General features: G+C 45.4%; 1 protein-coding gene and 1 long non-coding RNA gene across 3 annotated transcripts in view; both read left to right on the top strand.

Moving 5' to 3' along the window:
- The window catches only part of LOC138663888 (zinc finger protein OZF-like), a 61,400-nt gene that overhangs the window by 19,496 nt on the left and 19,168 nt on the right, over positions 1–22,736 (top strand). The window contains exons 2-6 of one of the 2 annotated variants that reach the window (XM_069750257.1): positions 1,963–2,112; positions 2,244–2,393; positions 2,476–2,599; positions 2,683–2,780; positions 2,967–3,069. In XM_069750257.1, coding sequence (XP_069606358.1) covers positions 2,035–2,112; positions 2,244–2,393; positions 2,476–2,599; positions 2,683–2,780; positions 2,967–3,069 — 553 coding nt within the window. In that variant the 5' untranslated portion in view covers positions 1,963–2,034. Of the gene's footprint in view, positions 1–1,735; positions 2,113–2,243; positions 2,394–2,475; positions 2,600–2,682; positions 2,781–2,966; positions 3,070–22,736 lie in introns of those variants that run through there. The other variant, XM_069750258.1, reaches the window with a different exon arrangement.
- On the top strand, positions 12,716–14,944 carry LOC138663902 (uncharacterized). Its single transcript, XR_011318252.1, has 2 exons — positions 12,716–13,065; positions 13,105–14,944. It is a non-coding gene; the product is annotated as an uncharacterized lncRNA (long non-coding RNA).

The following is a 22,736-nucleotide window of genomic DNA, read 5'->3' as shown; positions in this document are numbered from 1 at the left end:
GGGAGGACGCAAGCACCGAGCCCCGGAGTGAGGAGGACGCAGCAAGGACATCAGCTGACCTGGACTCGGCGGCAGCAGGAGGAGTGCCAGGAACAGGAGCCGAGGTAACACAGACAAAAACGCAAGTGTGAAACCACCCTTAGATTATAGTTTCTAATGCTTGGGAAGTTAATGCCTCTGTCGTCGTTAGACACCATGAGTTTGTACAGGTTAATCCTAGGACGTTTACCCCTGCAGATAAAATGACTGAAGGCCCTATTGAGTATGGTGACGTCAGAGTGTTTCAGGAGTAATGGTAAGGTTTGTAATTGGTACATGAGCCTGGGTGTACTAATCATTTTCACCAAGTCTGCCCTCCCCATAAAGGATAAGGGTAAGTCCCGCCATGCCTTTAGCTGACTAGTAATTTTTTTTATAAGAGGGGGATAATTTAGGGTGTACAGAGACGTTGGCCTATTTTAATTCCCAGATAAGTAATATACGAAGGTGCTAACGACAAACGGCCCAAGGACATAGTTGAGTAAAGTTTTATTCCTTTTTCAGTTAGTGGAAGTATTTTGCATTTTTTGACGTTAATTTTAAAACCGGAGTAAGAACCAAAGTCCCTAAGCAGGTCGAGCACAATCGGTAAATGTTGAGTGGGATCAGACATAAACAAAATGACGTCATCAACAAAAAAGGCCGCCTGAACCAATTTCTTGGTAAATTGGATTCAGAAAAATGTATTTGGATCCTATAAAATGCGGACTAAGAGCCAAGTTTAAAAGGAGGGGGACAATGGACATCCCTGTCTCGTTCCCTTTTCGAGAGGGGAGGGAGTAGACAAAAAACCCGGAGCGTATACCTGAGCTCTCGGAATTTGAGAATGTAATTAAAGAAGGGACCCGTTAAAGACATTCTTGTTAACCCATTACTTGCCAAATTAGAAATTTTCCTTTCACGGATTTTTCAGAACAGGGTGTCCCAATATTCAATTAAAAATTTCAATGACATGATTTCCTATTTTGAAAACATTCATTTTACAAACACAACACAAAAAATTGGACCTAATTATAAAAATTATAAAATCTTAGTTGCTAGAAGCAAAAGATTAGGCGTCCCAAAAAAAGGACATTGGTAGATAATGGGTTAAGACTTTGTATAACCACTCCTAATTAATGTTGTCAAAGGCCTTTTCCGCGTTTAAAGGGAACCTGTCACCCCCCTCAGGGAGGCAGGTCTTTCCTTCCTAATCAGACGCAGCACAGCTGTCACTCCAGGCCTGTGCGCGCCGGTCGCCGCCTCCTCAGCGTTGTTTGAATCTGTCCCGGAGCCTGTGCTGTGTTGTTAACCCTTGGGCATGCGCAGTGAGCGCTGCCCGTCCTTTGTCCTCATTTGCAGTCTAGCTGACTGCGCCTGTGCGGCCGCCCTGCCAGACATCCCGCCCCGCAGTGTCTTCTGATTTATTCACAGTGCGCATGCCCAAGGGTTAACAACACAGCGCAGGCTCCGGGACAGATGCAAACAATGCTAAGGAGGCGGCGCCCGGCGCGCACAGGCCCGGAGTGACGGCTGTGCTGCGTCTGATTAGGAAGGAAAGACCCGCCTCCCTGGCGATATCAGGGTAAGAGGGGGCACATTTTATATGTGATTATTTCAGCGTGTGCAGGGAGCATAACTAAAAGAGCCACCTTGTCAGAATGCAGCATTTGTGCTGCACAAGGTGGCTCTTTTAGTTGCAAACGCCTGAGGGGGGTGACAGGTTCCCTTTAATGAGACAATCGCAGGGTTAGATGAGGAATGGACTTTATCCAGTACCAAGACTACTGTCTTACAGCGTTTTTGCAGCACTTTTTTTTCAACAATCAATAGCTCTTGAGTACAAAATCTGTACGTTTCATCTCCTGATGTTTCACTTTTTTCTCCAGTAATTCTATTACATGGTCCTTTATGATGTTACATCGTCATTTTCTTCTCATTCAGATCCCTACAGTATAGTATTCTTTCAGTGGAGATCTTCTATATAATAGAATTTTCCTGATTGCCCCATCAAGGATGGATAGGGACAGGGACAAGATGGCGGAGAGGATATTACACCTCACCCTAGAGATCATCTTCCGGCTTACTGGAGAGGTGAGAGATTCTGATGATGTCACATTACATCATTCTTATCTATGGGAATAACAGATGGACAGAACTGGAGAGGTGAGGACTCTGGGAATGTCTGTAGTGAGATTTATTAATGTGTCTTTCTCTATAACCAGGATTACACAGTAGTGAAGAAGACCTCTAGTGAGGGAAGACCCATGAGCCCAATCACGGGGCCTCCACCTCAGCCCCTGATACATGAGAATATCAATGACCAGAAGATCCTAGAACTTGCCTACAAGATGATTGAGCTGCTGACTGGAGAGGTGACACTGCTGGGAATGCTGGGACGTTATACTGTAATGCTATGAAGGGATCGGGGGATGACGGTATCATTGTATGTGTCAGGTTCCTATAAGGTGTCAGGACGTCACCGTATATTTCTCCATGGAGGAGTGGGAGTATTTAGAAGGACACAAAGATCTCTACAAGGACGTCATGATGGAAGTTCCCCAGCCCCTCACATCACTAAGTAATAAACAGGGCTAAATACACATGGCCTACAATTATCTGTATGTAAAGAATGAATTCAGTCCCTGTATGTGTTTCCTCCAGTTCTATCCAATAAGAGGACAACACCAGAGAGATGTCTCCATCCTCTTCTTCTTCAGGACTGTAAACAAGAAGATCCCAGTGTTCCACAGGATCATCAGGTAGATGGAGAGAAGGTATCATGAGATCTCTCTTATGATGTGTAGATGTCTCTGAAGGTCTTGTGCTCAGTCTTGTTTTATCCACCAGTATTATATGTTTTATACTTGTGTAATGAGGACGGTGGAGATGGCAGGATTAGATCTGATCATAGATGTGACTTCTCCATCTCTCTGTGACTTTTACAGAATTTGTATCAGGGTAAAGATCTGACCCATATTAATACTACAGAGACATATGTGAGGGGTGATGAGGGGTGCAATGAGGAGATTCCTACAGATAAAGGCCCAGGTGAGTAGTAACCACTAACTTCAGAGAAGTCACAGATAATTCTCATTCACTGGCTGTGTCACTGCTTTATAGGTTTTTATGAAGTAGTCACCATTCTGCCACTGTCCCCATTACTTTGGGCATTGGAAATTCTTCTAATGGAGTGATGCCAGTTTTGTCCACAACTTACAGCTTGGTGGATCCATCCTACACCCTGGAATTAGAAGATGCTGACCCTTAGCTGCCCAGATCCTTAACCCCTTTACCCCCGAAGGTGGTTTGCACGTTAATGACCAGGCCAATTTTTAAAATTCTGACCACTGTGCCTTTATGAAGTAATAACTCTGGAAATCTTCAACGGGTCCCGGTGACTCTGAGATCGTTTTTCTCATGACATATTGTACTTCGTAATATTGGTAAAATGTCTTCGGTATGACTTGTGTTTATTTGTGAAAAAAACGGACATTTGGTGAAAATTTCACAATTTTCCAACTTTGAATTTTCATGCCCTTAAATACTTAACCCCTTAACGACCGCCAATATGCCTTTTAGCGGAGCTGAGGAATATGGGTATATCGCCCCCCAGAGTTGGAATTTCTCCAGAGTCTCGTCTACTGGGGGTAGCTGAGACCCCAGAGAACATGATTCAGGTCGGTTTTTACCGACCCCTGCGTTGCGATTGCCGTTAATAATGGTATAGTGGCGACCACAATAAAAAAAAAAAATAGTCAGATTTTGCATTTAATTTCTCTCTTGACTGATGTGATCGCACATCAGATGAGAGAGAAATGGGGTCCCCCGAGCACCCCACGTTACTTTATGTATCGGATCAGTAGTCCCCTGGCCCCCCTCCTTCCTCGGGCAGAAAGAAATTGGCGGCTGCATGTGCAGTACGCTCGCCAAGATTTGCCTGCCTGCACACGGCAACCAGTGAGAATTTTCTCACTGGTTGTTGGCTTTGATTACTGTGATAGACCCTATCACATTGATCAAAAGCCCCAAATATTAGTAAATATGGCAGCATTTGGGCCGTGCCTCTCTTTTCTCTCCTTGTAGTTGTTCTGGGAGAGAAGAGAGATACACTACGTTCAAATTTTGCACTGTCAGAAATATAAAATAATAATTTCTGTGTCCGCAAACCCCATAAAACATCCAATAACCCACCCTCGTTCTTCGTAATCCCCGCATACCCGTTGTCAGGATATATATATAATATATATATAATCATGGCTGCCGCGACCAATCAGCGACGGGCACAGTCCGATTAGTCCCTCTCTACTCCCCTGCAGTCAGTGCCTGGCGCCCGCTCCATACTCCCCTCCAGTCACCGCTCACACAGGTTTACTGCCAGCGGTATCGGACCGCGTTATGCAGCGGAAAACACACTCCGTTACCGCTGCTATTAACCCTGTGTTTTCCCTTTCGCCACGACAGCACCCTACTGGAGAGAGAGATCCGCCCCACAGGAACAGGAAACCTACAGAAAGATAAAGGGGATGGTCCGCCTCTCCTCCTCAGTTTAGGTTTCCTGTTCCTGCGGGAACAACAGGATTTCTATAGGAAAAATACCTGGGCATGCACGCCGCCTTTGCGGTATCTCTGGGAACGGCAGGGGCTGCAGTCCAGAGGCAGCGTTGGGGGAGATCCGTTTGACGGCTCCCTCCTCGTCTGGTAAGAAGCCCGGATGATGGCTAGGTCCGGGTGAGGCCACCTAGCATCACTTCCGAATTGGGCAGCGGAGGCAAGCGCTGGAGCCCTCGCTGTTCAGGTGAGGTGAGGACAGCGTTCCGGAAGAGAGTCCGAGGTTAATTCCGGACTGCGCATGCGCCAACCGCCACCAATGATTGCCCGGGAGTAGATGGTAAGGGTTCCGGGGCATCTAGGCTGGATCCAGCGGCGGGGGGAAGTGCGGGGGGGAAGCGCGGCTTTCGCGCATGCGCAATGCTGCAAAAAAAGAAAAAAAAAAAAAAAGGGGAAAGTGCACAACGCCCTATATAAATCAAATGGGCACCATTATTTGGCGATGCAAGATGTCATCCCCAGGTGCCATGGACCCTAAAGCAGGAGACCAAGTACCCCTCTCCAAGGATCGTACCAGCAAAGGATCTTCAGATACCGGTCAGAAGAGCGGCTCGGTGGTTAGATCCAGGACAGGATCTCGGGCTTCTCATCTGGTATTAATTGCTTCACTGGGTGAGTGTGCTAACTCTGCCTATTAAGCTAATACTGTCTCCCCTCTCTTTCTTTCTTCCTCCTTCTCTCGTTATAACTCTGATCAGGCTAAAAAGCGACAAAAAACAAAACACAAGGAATGTGCCTTATGCTGCCAGCCCCTACCAGACTCATACCCTAAGAGACTCTGCAAGGACTGTATAACTGAAACCACACAAGGAGCGGCAGTGTCCGTTACGGACTTGCGTGCTATTATTAGGGAGGAGTTAAAAGCTATGTCCCAAGATAAACCTCACAAATCTAAACCTATAATGCCAACACCTTCGTCAGATTCGGATAGTGACCAGGCTGTATGCTCAGAGGCCTCCCTATCATCCTCATCATCGTCTTCATCATCTGAGATTGAGGGACGTTCTTGTTTTCCGGTGGAGAGTGTGGACAATCTAGTTAAATCGATAAGAGACACTATGGGGTGTGAGGAGACGAAGGGTGCACAAACCGCGCAAGACATAATGTTTGCGGGTTTAACAGAGAGAAAAAGGAGATGTTTCCTAGTTATCCCGGCAGTAAAAGCATTAATAAAAAAGGAGTGGGAGAAACAGGATCAGAGAAGCTTTCTACCCTCCGCGTCAAAACGAAAATATCCGTTTAGTGACGAGGAGCTTCTTACATGGACTAAGGTCCCTAAGGTTGACGCAGCTATGGCCTCTACCTCTAAACAGTCAACCTTACCCGTAGAAGATGCGGGACTGCTCTCTGACCCTCTGGATCGCAAAACCTAGTCCTCCCTAAAAAGATCCTGGGAGGCAACTACTGGCATATTCAAACCAGCAGTAGCAAGTACTTGCACCGCCAGATCAATGCTCATCTGGATTGATCAATTAGACCAACAAATTGAGAATAAGGTCTCAAGGGAAAAATTACGGGCTGCTATCCCTTTAATTCAGGACAATCATAAACCTTAAAAAACTCAATTCCTTTATCGAAAACCATACGTTTAAAATGGAATCCATTAGATCCACTATAAAACTCCTCTTTCCAAACTGTATGATGGGGGGCATTGATTTAAAAGATGCTTATTATCATCTCCCTATCCATGACAGATACCAAAAATTCTTCAGGGTAGCAGTGACAATCAACGGCAAGATTCGTCATTTCCAATACGTAGCCATGCCCTTCGGCCTTTCTACAGTGCCAAGAATCTTCACAAAGATAATGCTAGAGGTGATGGCCTATCTTCGTCAAAAAGAAACATTAATTATACCCTACCTGGATGACTTTTTGGTTATAGGAAATTCAGTTACTCAATGTGCTGACCGCTTGGCTCACGCAATTTCCTCTCTACAGGATCTAGGTTGGATCATCAATACCAACAAATCCAAACTTACTCCACTTTCCCGTCAAGCGTTCTTGGGGTTCCATCTAGACTCCATAACCCAAAAATGTCTTCTGCCTCAGGTAAAGATGCTACTTATCAGACACAAGGTCATAGCTGCAATACATAGTCCACGTATATCCCTAAGACAAGCTATGTCATTGCTAGGATCCCTTATTTCTTGTATACCTGCAGTGAAATGGGCTCAATACCATACCCGAACTCTGCAACACCAAATTTTGCAGGAAGAAAGACGGTTATTTGGTCGCCTAAATGCAAGAATAACCTTGTCTCAGGAGGTTTTAACTTCCTTAACGTGGTGGCTGGATCCAGACCATTTGATGAGTGGTGTTCCATGGGTAGTGACGCCATCTCATACCATAACCACTGACGCCAGTCCTCATGGATGGGGCGCTCATATGGGAAATGATTTTTGCAAAGGGTTATGGAACATGAAAGAACGCTACAACTCATCTAACCTTAAAGAACTGAATGCGGTAAAATACGCCTTATACTGATATGGAAATTTGGGTTGGATAAATCTACCCGTGTGTGCTGCGGCCGCTCCCAATTATTTCTGAGCCCTTAAAGAATGAATGAGTCTGACACGTGATGACAGCTTGACATTCAATCTAAGACTGGAGATTTATTTCCTGATACATAGGTTTTATAATAGCATATAGAAAGGTGTGGTTTGGGCGGTTAGTTAATTAACATACAATTCAGTTATTGGTTATCTGATACATATGGAATATTGTGATTAATGCTCATATGATTGCTGATTATGCAACTAAAATGTAGCTCTCTGCATCTGGGACAAAGTTGAGACAACTCATCAGCACTTAATACATCTGGAGTTCTTCTGCTTTTTGGGTGGAAAACACCGAACAGTCTGTCTGGCTTATATTAGTTTATGTCAGCCATTTTAAGCAACTGATTATAAAGTAGCTGAGTAGATAGATATATATTTGCTTTGTGTAAGTATATGTGATTTAAAGGAATATACATGCAAGTGAGATCTACATGATATACATATTTCTATCACAAGCCCCCCTTAGATATCACTTGCCCTAAGCCTAGCCTCCTGTCCCAAAGCGCTGCAACTCTTTTGTGCTGCCGGCGATCCGACGCAAACCTAGTGTCTACGCCCTACTCCGTACAGTCTTTCGCAATGAGCGATCAGGAGATCTGTCCCTAAACGGGGGTAGAAACATGCATGGTCTCATATTGGCGACTCTGTTCAATCAGTTCCACATATTCGTCGTCATCAGGATTGGAGGAGCCATCAGGTGGGTGAATCTGAATTCGGATAGGTTCGTCCAGGAGGAGATGCGACATCAGGTTTGTTGTTTCTTTGACTGTCTTTTCCATCATCCTGCGGATCATTCTGGCTTAGGCGTATCTTCTGGTATGGGAGCCTTCTTGCAGTGCGATGCGTGGATCCAAGTGGGCCTTCCCTCTAGTTTCACAGAGGTTGGTGTCGTCAGCAGCACTTGGAAGGGACCGTCAAATCTGGGGTCGAGCGTTCTCCTCACAAACTTCTTCACCAACACCCAGTCTCCTGGTTTCAGGGAGTGCGAACCGGGTACCGATCCTGGATCTGGTAATGAAGAAAAAACTCGAGAATGGATGTTAGCAAGTTTCTTGGTGAGTTCAATTACATAAGCAGACAAAGTATCATATTGCATTGTCAACTGCTGGGGGAAAAATACCCCTAACCGAGGGCTGGACCCAAACAGAATCTCATGAGGTGACAGCTTTTCTGGGCCCCGGGGAGTGTGCCTGACACTAAACAGTGCGATGGGGAGTGTTTCATGCCATGGTTTACGTGTCTCTTGGGCAACTTTTAACATCCTGTTTTTGAGTGTCCCATTCAGTCTTTCTACTTTCCCGCTACTCTGGGGGTGGTAGGGAGTGTGTAGGCCTAAGCCTGACCCTACTGCTGACCAGATCTCCCTTGTGAGGTTTGCTGTGAATGCGGGCCCCTGATCACTCTCTATCACTTCTGGGACCCCGTATCTGCACACGATCTCTGAGAGTAGCTTCTTTGCAGTAGTCTTTGCTGACTGATTCCTCACTGGGAAAGCTTCTGGCCATCCTGAAAACACGTCGACGACCACAAGGGCATATTCGAATCCTCTACTTGGCGGCATCTGGATGTGGTCTATCTGGATCCTCTGGAAGGGGTACAGCGGTCTGGCAAGATGATGTGTGGGAACTTTCTCCATTCTTCCAGGGTTGCATTTGCCGCAGGTCAGACAGCTGCTAGTGAACTTGGCTGTTAGGGTGGAGATCCCTGGAGCGAACCAGTAAGCACCAATCAGATCATTCATCTGTGTCTTTGATCTGTGTGTGGGCCCATGTGCCCACTGGACCACCATAGGGTACATGCTTCGGGGTAAACAGGGTTTGTAGTCCATTGAGTATACCCTTCCTTCTTGATGTGTTGCACCCTTCCGCATCCAATTCTCCTTTTCCTCCTTTGGGGCTTGTTCTTGCAACTTCTTGAATAGATCCCAAGACGTCATCTCATCTGGTGTCTTGTCCTCAGTTGCCACGTAGTAGCCGTCCGGCTCTACGACCTCTCCCATTTCTCCATACTGTCTTCCTTTGGCGGCTTCTTTGGCTGCCATATCTGCCATGTTGTTGCCCCGTGCCTCTACTGTGTTCAGTTTTCCATGTGCTTTGACCTTCAGTACTGCCACCATTTTTGGGAGTTGTAGTGCGCTCAGTAGGTCTTTAATAGCTCCATGATGCTTTACGGTTGTTCCGCTTGCTGTGATGAAGTCTCTTGCAGCCCAGATGGGTCCGAAGTCGTGTGCTATGCCATGCGAATACCTTGAATCGGTGTAAATGTTCGCAGTTTTGCCTTCTGCAATCTGGCAAGCCTTCGTCAGCGCTATCAGTTCTGCTTCTTGGGCTGACAGGCTAGGTGGCAGACTCCTGGACCACAGGATTTCTTGATTGCTGGTCACTGCACATCCCGTGTGAAATCTTCCTTCATCATCTGCAAATCTGGAGCCATCTACATAGAGGATCAACTCTGGGTTGGCCAGTGGCTCTTCTGCCACATTGGGTAGTCCTGCTGTTTCCTGTTGCATGATGCTGAAGCAATCGTGATCATCTGGTCGGAGCAAATCCAGATCCTTGTGGAAGGTATCATGCAGATTTTGATCTGGAGGGTCCATATCTGTATCCCCCCTTGGGAGTGGGAGTAGAGTGGCTGGGTTGAGGACTGTACATCTGGAGATGGTGACGTTTTCAGGCAGTAGTAGCGAGCACTGTAGACGAAGATGTCTTGCTGTGGAGAGATGTTTTGGCTGTGTTTGGTTGAGAATTGCTGAGATGTCATGTGGAGCCAGGATTTCCAGTGGATGTCCAAGAATGATGTCAGCTGTTTTGTCCAGGAGGGCGTGTGCTGCAAATACTGCTCTCATGCAGGAGGGGGCTCCCCTTGCAACTGGATCCAGGCGAGCTGAAAAATAGCCTAGAGGTCTCTGTCTTCCCCCGTGAGTCTGTGTCAGGACTCCAGTAGCATGGCCTTCTTTCTCCATCAGGTAGAGACGGAATGGCTTCTCGTAGTCAGGTAGGCCTAGTGCTGGCGCTGAGACTACTGAGTCTTTTAGCTTCTTGAACGAACTGAAGGCCACATCTGTTAGCAGGAACGGGGTTACGTTAACGCAGTCATACAGAGGTTGCATTAGGACTGAGGCATCAGGGATCCAGGTTCTGCAGTACGATACTAGACCAAGAAAAGCTTGTAGTGCCTTTGGAGATGTTGGGGGAGCCATCCTCTCCACTGTGGTCTTCCGGTCATCTGTCAGGTGTTTAGTCTGGTGAGCAATGCAGTGCCCAAGGAATGTAACTCGCTTCAGACACCACTGGACTTTGTTCTTTGAGACCTTGCAGTGTTGTTTCGCCAGGTAGAGTAGGAGAGACACGGAATGTGCTTTACACGTGTCAAAGTCAACTGCACAAAGGAGTAGATCGTCCACGTATTGTAGCAGGGTCACTTCTGCATGTTCTGTGATCCAGTTGGCGAGAACTGTGGACATTGCTTTGGTGAATTGCGAGGGGCTGTTCTGGGCCCCCTGGGGCATCACCGCCCATGTGTACTGTGCCCCCTGATGCGTGAAGGCAAACAGGAACTGGTCATCTGGATGGAGGGGAACACTGAAGAAAGCATTTGCCAGGTCGATCACCGTGAACACTGTTGCTGTGGAAGGCACATTTGAGAGCAGGGTGTGTGGATTCGGCACAATTGGAGTTTCAAATACTGTAGCGTCATTCACCGCTCTTAGGTCATGTACCATTCTGAACTTGGCTGGCTCTCCTTTTACAGTCTTTTTCTTGACAGGGAAAAGCGGGGTATTGCAAGGAGAGGTGCAGGGGACAACGACCCCTATTTCCAGGAACACCTTCAATTGGTCTGAGACGGCTTGACTCTGTGCAATGGACAAGGGATACTGGGCCTTACGAGGATATGGAGTACCTGGCTTGAGTGATACCCGCACCGGGGCAACTTGAAGTTTTCCCACATCTTGGGGTCCCTTAGACCATAGACTTTCTGGTAATACGTCCAGTACCTCCTTGGGTAGGCCTTCATGGGTTGTTTGAGGTTCCTGTAAGGCTGCCAGCATGACTGACTCTTCCTGGGTCAGAGGTGAAGAAAGGGTCACGGTCCCATCTTCCTGGAACACTATGGTTGCTTTTAGTTTCTGTAGAAGGTCTGCCCCCAGTAGGTTGAGTGGGCAGGTTCTTGACACCACAAACTGGGACAGGATAGAGTTTCCTGGCTGAGTGCACACGCTCAGAGGCTTTGTAAGCTGAGAATTTCTGACTTGACCGTCGATGCCTACGCAAGACACAGAGGATTCTGATAGGCAGGTAGGGTCAGGGAGTTCCACATGTCTCATCACACTTCTGGCTGCACCAGTGTCCACAAGAAAAGACCTGACAACGCCATCCACTTTCAGGGTAATTTGAGGGGTTGGTCCTGCTGAAGGGGTTTTGCATGTCAGGAGCGTGGTGTCTTGCGGACCTGGCTTGCCCCTGTCCTATGGATGGGGCGCTTCACTGTCCACCTTGTCTGCTCCTCGGCTTGCTCCTCTGGGCAGGGTCTTGGGTTGTGATGGAGCTCTGCACCGGCTCTGATAATGACCCAATTTGCCGCAGTTGAAACATCTGACGTTCCTTCTGTCTCGGTATTGCGGTGGCTCTTCAGAGTCTATGGCCGCCATAAGGGGTGTTGTCTTCCGCACTCCTGGTTGGGACTCGATCCCTTTGGCTACGGTGAGCAGGGTGTCCATTGCTATTGACCTGTACTCGGGTCTAGCTACTATCAGTGGCTTCTTGATTGGTTCTCTGAGTCCATGCACAAAGGCCTGTGCCAACATCTGCCTGTGTATCTGATCATGAATGGTGAAACCCAGGTCCTGGAAAACCTGCATTACTCTGCCATGAAACTTCTCCACAGTCTCTGTCTTCTCCTGACTCATGTCATGTAAGCTGAGGGCCTGTCCAGCCAGCCTGCCTTTGGCCCATTCTCTGAGTTGTTCAATCAGCTTCGGCCCTGACTCCCAGGCATGTACGTCTAAATCTGCTGAAAGCTTGAAGTGTTCTTTCATGATTGGCCAGAAGGCATCACCTGCCTTTATCTCCATCACTGCCCACAGATCATTCCAGGTGGCTGCATATGTGCGCTGGTTCTGCTGCATTCTTCTGTAGAATGGCATGGGGTGCATCTCTGGATCTGGAAGATTGTTGAGGATGCTGGTCACCTGACTTGGGGTGAAGTGCACATAGTGTAATGGTGGTGCTTCTATCTGCCCCTGTCTCCTAGGTGCCCGTGGGTTTTTCTTTCTAGTACTGGGAAGCATGTATGAAGTCCCCTCTTCATCCTCATCAGAGGAATAGTTGTGATAGGGTGCACTGGGGTCATGCAGTGGCTGATAAGCGGTCTTGGATATTGTCTTTTTGTGAGAGGATGTGTTCCCACCCTGCTGAGGCTGTGGAGGATTATAGTTCCATTGTGGTGTGAATGTTGGCTGCTCTGACCGGGGATACTGATCACCATCTGATGCCTGTCTCTCCCCCCCCTGTCCCCCCTGTCCCCGGACCTGAGCTGCCTGCTGCCGGGTTTGCCTGGGGGAAGCCTGCTGCGGCTTGGGGGGTGCCTTCTACTGGGGGATCTCCACCCTCCTCCCCCGATACCATGACTGTCAGAGGCTGGGCTGTATTGGGAACATAGAATGTGCCTTGTGCTGTGAGCACTGGATACAGAGACACCACACTGCCTGGACTCGGCACCTGCCCGACAGGCAGCAGATCAGGAGAAGGAGAGTGTGGCCCAGAAAGCGGAGATGAAAGGTGGGAGGGAGCAACTGAGTGAGGAAAAGATGGGTGATTCAGAGGAGGGGGAGAGTGCTTCAGAGAGAGAGAGAGAGGAGGAGATGAAAAGTGTGAAGGAGGTGGGTGTGGTGTAGGAGGAGGAGGTGAAGAAGAAGAAGGAGGATGTGGTGTAGGAGGAGGTGCGGAATAATGAGAAGGGTGAGGAAGAGAAAGAGGAGGAGAAAGAGGTGGAGATGAAAGAGGAGGAGGAGAGGGCAGTGCAGAAGACGGAGAGGAAAAAGATGGAGGAGAAAGACAAGAAGAGAATCCCTTCTCCTTTGATGCAGCCCGTGCCGGCATTGTCAGAGTAACAGTGCCATCTCCCTGTACCAAGTTTGGGCGCGGCGCACCACATGCTGAGCAAGTCTCCCTGTACAATGGATTCTGCTGGGTGCAGACTGCACACACCCAATATTTTTTATCCCCATATGGGGGAGGTGCTGATGGTTTAACACCTTTCCCTACTTTGTACACATAAAAATCACTTCCTGACTCCTTCACATATCTTTCAGTGCTCCCCGAGCGTTGTAAGTCTGTAGCCACCTTATACCATGCTGTTGCAATGGGCAGCAAGTTAGTATCAACTAGCTTTCCCTTCTTTCTTTTTAAGACATCATGCCACTCTGCAGCTCTGAGTCTGCCTCCCTTATGGATTTCACATACTTTCATGAGCTGCCTGTAATTCTTCACATATCTGACACCTTCATGCTCCGCTACTATTTGAGGAGCCGTTTTCTCATCAGGAAGCAAGAGGCTCTCCTGTTGCTTGCCCAAATTATTCCCCATTGCAAAAAAAAGAAATAAAAAACACAACAATAAAAAATCTCAAGTAGGTAAGTATATAAAGACACGAAAAGTAGAAGAAAAAAGGGAGCTTTCAAAAAATTGATGCAAGATGTTGAAATCAAAACATAAAAGAACCATAAAAAACTGGGTACACGATCCAAAACTCAGGATCTTCACAGAGAAGGAAGAAAAATAAATAAATAAGACCCCTTTTAAACAACAAAAAAGTGAGGAGGCAGAAAAATAAAGAAACTTTGAAAAACTTAAAAAAAGGTCTAAAGACTTCAAAAAAGCAACAAAAAACAGAAAATAAAATAAAATTAAAACGGCTTCTCCTCTCCCCCCTCCTTTTTTTTTTTTTTTTTTCTGTGTACGCTGCGCTCAAATGCAGTCAGAGACACACTTCCCCTTTTTATCAGCAGCTGCTGTTATACCAAAAATCATGTATGTCACATCAAAAATGATAGATATCATTTAGTTTCACCTCTTCAAATAAATGTCATACATATGCAAAAACAGGAAACTTAGCAAGAAAAAGAATATGAAAAAAAAACAACAACAAAAAAAAAACGGTTGTGACTGTGTGATTTACAATGCATATATTTCTCCAAACTGCATGGAGGAGGGGAAGTTCTAAATAGAGAACAGACGGGGAGAGAGAAGAGAAAAAAAAACTTCTTTTTCGATTCTACGCAGTTAAGCGACATTAACAGACAAAGAACATTGACATCCAGGAGATTCGACACCCTCTTTATTATTTTGTGACACATGCAAGAAGCGCTGGGTAAACAGACTACTGCCAATCGCACTGGGCACACCTATGCCCGGGCCACCTGAGTGAAAAACACAACAGGTGGGATTTCTACCACCCCGGTCCAAGCTATCTAACTAGATAGTCGGCACTACGGGAATCTGCAGTAGCCCTCTAAGTTACCACTACCACGTGCCTGGAGCCTGGGGTCAACTACCCCGGGATTAACTATCCCTCCTATGCACGGGAATCCTGCAATAACTTATCGAGCGATTTGACCTCCTGCGGTCTGTTACCCAGCAACCACAAACAGTCACTGTTCCTTTCTTCTCCCGGATGTTACACAAACACAGAACATATACACGGCACACAGCAGACACCTCGACTTATATCCCAGGGTTTAGGTTCAGGCTCGGACTTTTTACACTACCTGGGAATGCGGTGGTGACCACACCTGACCGGCTAAAGGTACAGACCCGGACTGGGCACAGGGGACATTCAGGTAAGATGATAGAATTTTCTTACCTTACTCTGATGGAGCTGCAGTCTCCGTCCCGTGGGCCAAGGCCGTGGCCCGCACCCTCGTCTGTGCGGTCAGCCGGATCCCCTCCTGTGATATCTTCGTCCGAGCCGTTGGGCGCCATTTGATATGGAAATTTGGGTTGGATAAATCTACCCGTGTGTGCTGCGGCCGCTCCCAATTATTTCTGAGCCCTTAAAGAATGAATGAGTCTGACACGTGATGACAGCTTGACATTCAATCTAAGACTGGAGATTTATTTCCTGATACATAGGTTTTATAATAGCATATAGAAAGGTGTGGTTTGGGCGGTTAGTTAATTAACATACAATTCAGTTATTGGTTATCTGATACATATGGAATATTGTGATTAATGCTCATATGATTGCTGATTATGCAACTAAAATGTAGCTCTCTGCATCTGGGACAAAGTTGAGACAACTCATCAGCACTTAATACATCTGGAGTTCTTCTGCTTTTTGGGTGGAAAACACCGAACAGTCTGTCTGGCTTATATTAGTTTATGTCAGCCATTTTAAGCAACTGATTATAAAGTAGCTGAGTAGATAGATATATATTTGCTTTGTGTAAGTATATGTGATTTAAAGGAATATACATGCAAGTGAGATCTACATGATATACATATTTCTATCACAATACCATTTTCTCCCACAGCTTCGGGGAAAAGACGTCAGAATTCTTTCCGACAACACCACCACAGTGGCGTATCTAAACAGGCAAGGAGGCACTCGATCAGAGACTCTGATGTCTTCTGCTGGGCAAATCTTGACTCTAGCGGAAAGTCACCTAACATCCCTTTCTGCGCTTCACATAAGAGGGGAAAGCAACCAGCAGGCAGACTTCTTAAGTCGGCACACCTTGAGACAGAGGGAGTGGTGCCTAAACCATTATATCTTTCAGGACATAGTATCCCTATGGGGTCATCCTCAATAGATCTCTTTGCCACAAAAAGAAACAAAAAAGTCAGAAGATTTGCCTCCTTATCTCCAGCGGATCATCCGGACATTCTGGACGCTCTCCAAGCCCCTTGGCGGTTCAGACTGGCATACGCCTTTCCTCCGATCATATTACTACCACAGGTCATACGCAAAATCAGAGAAGAAGGAGCGAGAGTGATACTGATAGGTCCATTCTGGCCCAAGAGACCATGGTTCTCGTGGCTGCAAACCATGTCGACCTCAAACCCTTGGGTCCTCCCCTCAACACCCAATCTTCTCTTCCAGGGACCGTTTTTCCACCCTCAAGTGGACAATCTCCATCTGACGGCCTGGAATTTGAGAGGCAGATGCTAAGATCAAGGGGCTCTCGGAAGGTTTGATTGACACACTCCTCCAAAGTAGAAAACCTTCCACCACAAAAATGTATACAAAAATATGGAAAAAATTCTTACAATTTTATACATCTTCCAACACATCAGAAATTCCGATACAATCTATCCTGGAATTTCTTCAAATAGGGAGAGGTTTAACTGTAAACACCTTAAAGGTTCATGTTTCAGCACTAGGAGCCCTCTATGGCCATAACATTGCGGGAGATAGATGGGTATCCCGATTTATCACAGCCTGCGAAAGAATAAATCCAGTTAACATACCTAGAATTCCACCCTGGGATCTAAATTTACTTTTACAAGCCCTAACAGACTCTCCATTTGAACCAATAGATTCAATACCCATCAAAAGCCTGTCACTAAAAACGGCCCTCTTGGTAGCACTGACTTCAGCTAGGAGAATCAGTGACATCCAAGCACTCTCTATAGATCCACCTTTTCTGTTAACCTTTCAGGATAAGTTAATTCTTAAACCAGACCCTTCCTACCTTCCCAAAGTAGCAAAGAAATTCCATAGGTCACAAGAGATAATCTTACCCACTTTCTTCAGTAATCCCTCCACTCCTGAAGAACAGAAGTACCACACTCTAGATGTTAAAAGAGTAGTGTTAAAGTACATTGAGAGGACCAGCAGATGGCGACAGAGTAGGGCTCTGTTTATTTCCTTCCAGGGTCACAAGAAGGGTCATGGAGTAACAAAAAGCACCTTATCCCGGTGGATCATAGAGTCTATCAGACTGGCCTATTCCGCGAGGAAAGAAAACCCTCCGGAAGGCATAACCGCGCACTCTACCAGAGCGATGGCATCCTCCTGGGCAGAAAGGGGAGAGGTCCCAATTGAGGCTATATGTAAGGCGGCAACTTGGTCAAATCCTTCTACCTTCTATAGTCACTATAGGCTTGACTTATCGTCAACTTCTGACCTAGACTTTGGCAGGACTGTCCTCAGCACGGTGGTCCCCCCCCTAGGTGATGGTCTCTGAAAAATCTCCAGTAGGGTGCTGTCGTGGCGAAAGGAAAAAAGCCGGATTACTTACCGGTAATACTCTTTTAGTGAGTCCACGACAATACCCTCTCACATCCCTCCCTAGGTTAAAGTAGTATATATTAATAAGTTAAACATTCCTCTTATCTTACATAGAGCAAATAAGTTTGATTTTAAATAATGATATTTGCCTAACATTGGCGGTCCTCCGGGTACTCTGAAATCAAAACTGAGGAGGAGAGGCGGACCGCCCCCCTTTATCTTTCTGTAGGTTTCCTGTTCCTGTGGGGCGCATCCCTCTCTCCAGTAGGGTGCTGTCGTTTACTCACTAAAAGAGTATTACCGGTAAGTAATCCGGCTTTTCCCCAACTTTTTACTATTGATGCTGCCTATGCAGCATCAATAGTAAACAGATCTAATGTTACAAATAATAATCATAAAAAAAAGGTTATTCTCACCCTTCGACGTCGCGCTGTCCTCAGCAATGCAAGCGGCAGGTTCCGGTGCCAAGGATACTATGCGAGAAGGACCTGCCGTGACGTCACAGTCATGTGACCGCAACATTATCACAGGTCCTGCGCTCATACCAACCCTGGGACCGGAAGCTGCCGCGTGCACCGCGCACAGGCGCCAGGTCTTCATGGAGCCTTCGGAAGGTGAGTATATGTTTATTTTTTTATTTTAAGTCTTTTTAAACCACGCATATAGTGCCCACATTGCTATATACTACGTGGGCTATGTTACATACTGCGTGGGCTCTGTTATATACTACATCTCTGTGCTATATACTATTTAGCTGGGCAATATACAACGTGACTGCAATATACAACGTGACTGTCCAATATACTACGTGGCTGTGCAATATACTATGTAGCTATGCAATATACTACGTGCCTCTACAACATACTACGTGGCTGTGTTATATACTACGTGGCTCTGCTATATACTAAGTCGCTGATCAATATACTACATAGCTGTGCAATACACTACGTGATTGTGTTATATACTACGTCACTGTGCAATATAGTACGTAGCCTGTGCTATATGCTACCTACATATTCTAGAATACCTGATACTTAGAATCGGGCCACCATCTAGTGTATATATATATATATATATATATATATATATATATATATATATATATATATATATATATATATATTTATATATATATATATATATATATATATATATATTATACAAAACAAAAACTAACCCTAATCTAACACTAGAATTCTTTCACTGCCTAATCCTAACCCTAACCTAATAACCCTAGCTGCAAAAATATATTTTAAATATATATATATAAAATATATTTTTTGCAGTTAGGGTTATTAGGTTAGGCTTGCGCTTATTAGGGTTAGGATTAGGCAGTGACAGAATACTAGCGTTAGATAAGGGTTAGTTTTTGTTAGGAAGGCAAACAAATGGACTGCAGAACATATAGCGCGGAGCAAGCGTACAACCTGCTTTGCTCTGGCCGTGAAAAGGAATCTGCCTCTGAAGTAGAGCAGTTTTCATGCAGTGACGACAACTCTTCTTCCACGGGATCCCAAGGTCTGATGGTAGCGGAATTGATTGTTACTGTTAAACATTCATAGGCAGGACCAAGTACCGCAGTCCCCCCCCCACCACTGTGGTATAATGACACTAAATTTTCCCCTCAAATTCACCCTTTTCCTGCAGCCCCTGGAATAAGAGTAGATGTCGCCAATTTTACCCCCATTAATTTTGTTAAAATTTTCATTAGCCCAGAAGTCCTACAATTTGATCACCCACCAAAGAAACTTATATGCCCGACAATACATCTCCCAAAAACTTACTGCCTTTCAGTCCCATTCCTGGATTCTCACAAATGTCCTCGAAATAAAAAAAAAAGTTTGGGGCCATACCCTAAATATGGGATTAGTAAAAAAAAAACACACACTCCGCTCCTACTGGGCAACAAAAGCTGTCCACAGCGCCCTGTATTTGCAGCCGTCATGTCCCGAGCCGTCATGCCCTGATGAGATTCCTCCACTTCAGTGACAATTCCCAAGCCCCCCTCAAGAACTGACCCCAACTATGGTCAGCTAAATAAATTAAGACCCCTAATTTCCCTCCTACAAAATTAATTTCTAAATTCCTATACCCCAAAGCAAAATGTGGCAGTCGATGAGTTCTTGATGAGCTACAAGGGCCGTCTGTCTTTCCACCAATTTCCTCCCAGTGAGCCATATACGACGTCAAACTGTACAAAATGTGTAAGAGCTCATCAGATATGTGTGTGGTAATTCTTGAGGAAGAAGTCATATGGAGACTTCGAAACGCATTGAATAAAGCCACCATTCCTTTTCTTCAATCGTCCAGACTTCTATTTGTTCAGCAGCGCGGATAATATCCACAAAATTCCTTTGTATGGTTCCTGATATGGTCAATGCATGACCCGTGGATCTGCGGCAGCTGACGTTTATATGCCTTGTCAAAGGGGCACCAGGTGAGCAGTTTTCTGAATAAAAGATTCTGAATCTATCGGATAAGACCCTATTTGCGCTTCTTTTCTCTTACAGTTCCCTTGATTGAGAGCTCATCAGGGTACACTTCCTCCTTCCTAATTTATGAAGGTAGGGATCGCCAAATCAACCCCCCAAACTGCCCTCACACAATTGGCACCCCAGGCAAAATTGTCTGGGAGCTAATGACGCCCTTTCTCCATCAAGGATACCACGTGTATATGGACAACTGTTATATGAGCATGCCCCTATATAAATCCATCCATACTGAAAATACAGGGAGTCTGTGGGACAGTCAGGAAAAACCAAGTGGGGTTTCTGTCACAGTTGGTGTCCAGACGTTTGGAGAAGGGCGCGTCATTCTCGCAAGTGACCAACTTCTTGCAGTGAAGTGGAATGACAGGAAGGACGTCTACATGCTGACAACGCTGCATGTGGACACCACTGTGACTGTCGGAGACAGGGGCGCCAATAGGGACAAACAAAAACCAATCTGTGTGACAGATTATAACAAATTTATGGGTGGCGCTGACCTGTCAGACCAGGTTCTGCAACCGTACCTGGTGAAGCGGAAGACCGGGGCCTGGTACAAAAAGGTGGCACTCTACCTTATCCAAATTGCTACATACAACAGTTTTGTCCTGTACAAAAAGTCCCAAGGAATGCTTACTTTCCTCCAGTTTCAGGAAAAAATTGTTGAGGGCCTCATGTTTGAGTCAATGGCACAGGGGTTAGCCTTTGAGTCTGAGGATGCCCGGAGACTTGCAGAGTGTCATTTTCCTCATCTTGTCCCTGTCACTCCCGCCCAAAAGTGTCCTCGTTTGTAGGAAACATGGTAGACTGAGTGATTCCTGGTACTATTGCCCCACGTGCCCATCCCAACCAGGCCTTTGTATCTCCCCCTGTTTTGAGACCTACCACGCCTCTTACAATTATTAGTTTTTTTTTCAATAATTTTTATTTTCTGCTTAGTGGCCCCAGTAGAGTAATTTGGAACAAGTAATAGAGAATATTTTCATTTGTAGATCCCATTTTACCCCATTTCACAATTAATTCCAGGACTTGATCAATCACATACCAAACTACTATTCCAACAAATTCTCGTCCATGTACCCATGTCTGTACACTCCAGAGTGTGGACCCCAAAAATGTTCTTGAAAACTCAGGTCATCTGAAAATTAATTCTAGGACTTGATTACTCACAAACATTTTTGTCCATTTTCTAAGTTTGACTGATTTTACAACTATGTCTTCCATTTATATTGCTTATATTATTATGTATTTATGTTGGTGATACAGGCATGATCATTTTATTGGAGTATCTCTAATAATGAGGAAGTTAAGTACTTATACACTATTATTATTTATTATTTTTTATAGCGCCATTAATTCCATTGTGCTTTACATATGAGGAGTATACATAATAAAAACAAGTACAGTAATCTTAAACAATACAAGTCACGACTAGTACAGGATGGAGGCCCCTGCCCGCAAGGGCTCATAGTCTACAAGTGATGGGTGAGGATACAATAGGTGAGTGTAGAACTGGTCATGCAGCGGTTTGGTCAATCGGTCGTTACTGCAGGTTGTAGGCTTGTCGGAAGAGGTAGGTCTTCAGGTTCTTTTTGAAGGTTTCCATGGTAGGCAAGAGTCTGATATGTTGTGGTAGAGAGTTCCAGAGTAGGGGTGATGCGCAGGAGAAATCTTGTATGTGATTGTGGGAAGAGGAGATAAGAGGGGAGTAGAGAAGGAGATCTTGTGAGGATCGGAGGTTGCGTGCAGGTAAGTACCGGGAGACGAGGTCACAGATGTATGGAAGACACAGGTTGTGGATGGCTTTATTGTATTGTCTTGCTGAACCTCTGGTACCAGACAATACTTTCTGTAGAGAACTGGTTGTTTTGTGCATATATTGTTCTGACCTTGGAGGGTGGGAGCTTGCTATGGTGTACCACGTCTATTGGCACATTCATCTTTCATATAGGGATTGATGGAGCTAAATGGACGTTGTACGACCAGTCTCAGAAAGTGTCTGCCTTTCTAGGCCTGCTGGTGTTCTTTCATCTTTGCCACATAGTTGGCTACATTTTCCTCCACATTTTGCCCTTCCTTCCAGTACAGTTTATTCTTCCTGCTACAATATATGCAAATGCAGGACAACTGTTTTGTTAGCAAGACCAATTTTATAATCAGCCAATGTATTTTTAGGAGCACACCTCCCTCTGTGAGTAATAATTCCTGGAAGGATTTTCTTGTTTGCGCAATGTCTCTAGAAGCTTTGAATGGGTTCTGTTACTTCAATTTTACTCTAAAGACCAAATGGTGTGCCATAGGCAAAGCCGTGTGTCCAGTATTCACATTGGCATGATATTGGATATATTTCTGAACACATAAATACTAGTGCCATAAAATTTGAGGTTTGTTCCTCAGAATGTGCAAAAAAGAATCATAAAAGAGACAATGGAAAAAAATATAAATTGTAAATTTTCAAACTTGTGTTGCATCAACTGCATAAAAAATGGTGGTATCAAACTACTCACTACCTCCCTAGATAAAAGATTACAGGGTACAATTTATAAAAAAAAGATGTTTATGGGGGATTTCTGTTGCTCTTGAACCACACAGGCTCTGCAAATATGACAATCTATTTCAAATAAAGCCAAATTTGGCACATTGTGCCCCTTCCTGTCCGAGCCCTGCCGTTTGTTCAAACAGAACTTTTTGACTACATATGTTATATCGCCACTCTCATAAGAAAGTAGGTGACAAATTGTGGGGTCCACTTTTTGGTGTAATCTCTGGCAAAAGTGAGAAATTCAGGTCTTAAAACAAGATTTTTGTGAAAAAAAATGAACTTTTTCAATGT

Source organism: Ranitomeya imitator, chromosome 2, assembly GCF_032444005.1.
Source record: "Ranitomeya imitator isolate aRanImi1 chromosome 2, aRanImi1.pri, whole genome shotgun sequence".
NCBI classification, from domain to species: domain Eukaryota; kingdom Metazoa; phylum Chordata; class Amphibia; order Anura; family Dendrobatidae; genus Ranitomeya; species Ranitomeya imitator.
This window is presented reverse-complemented; position numbering and strand designations above follow the sequence as displayed.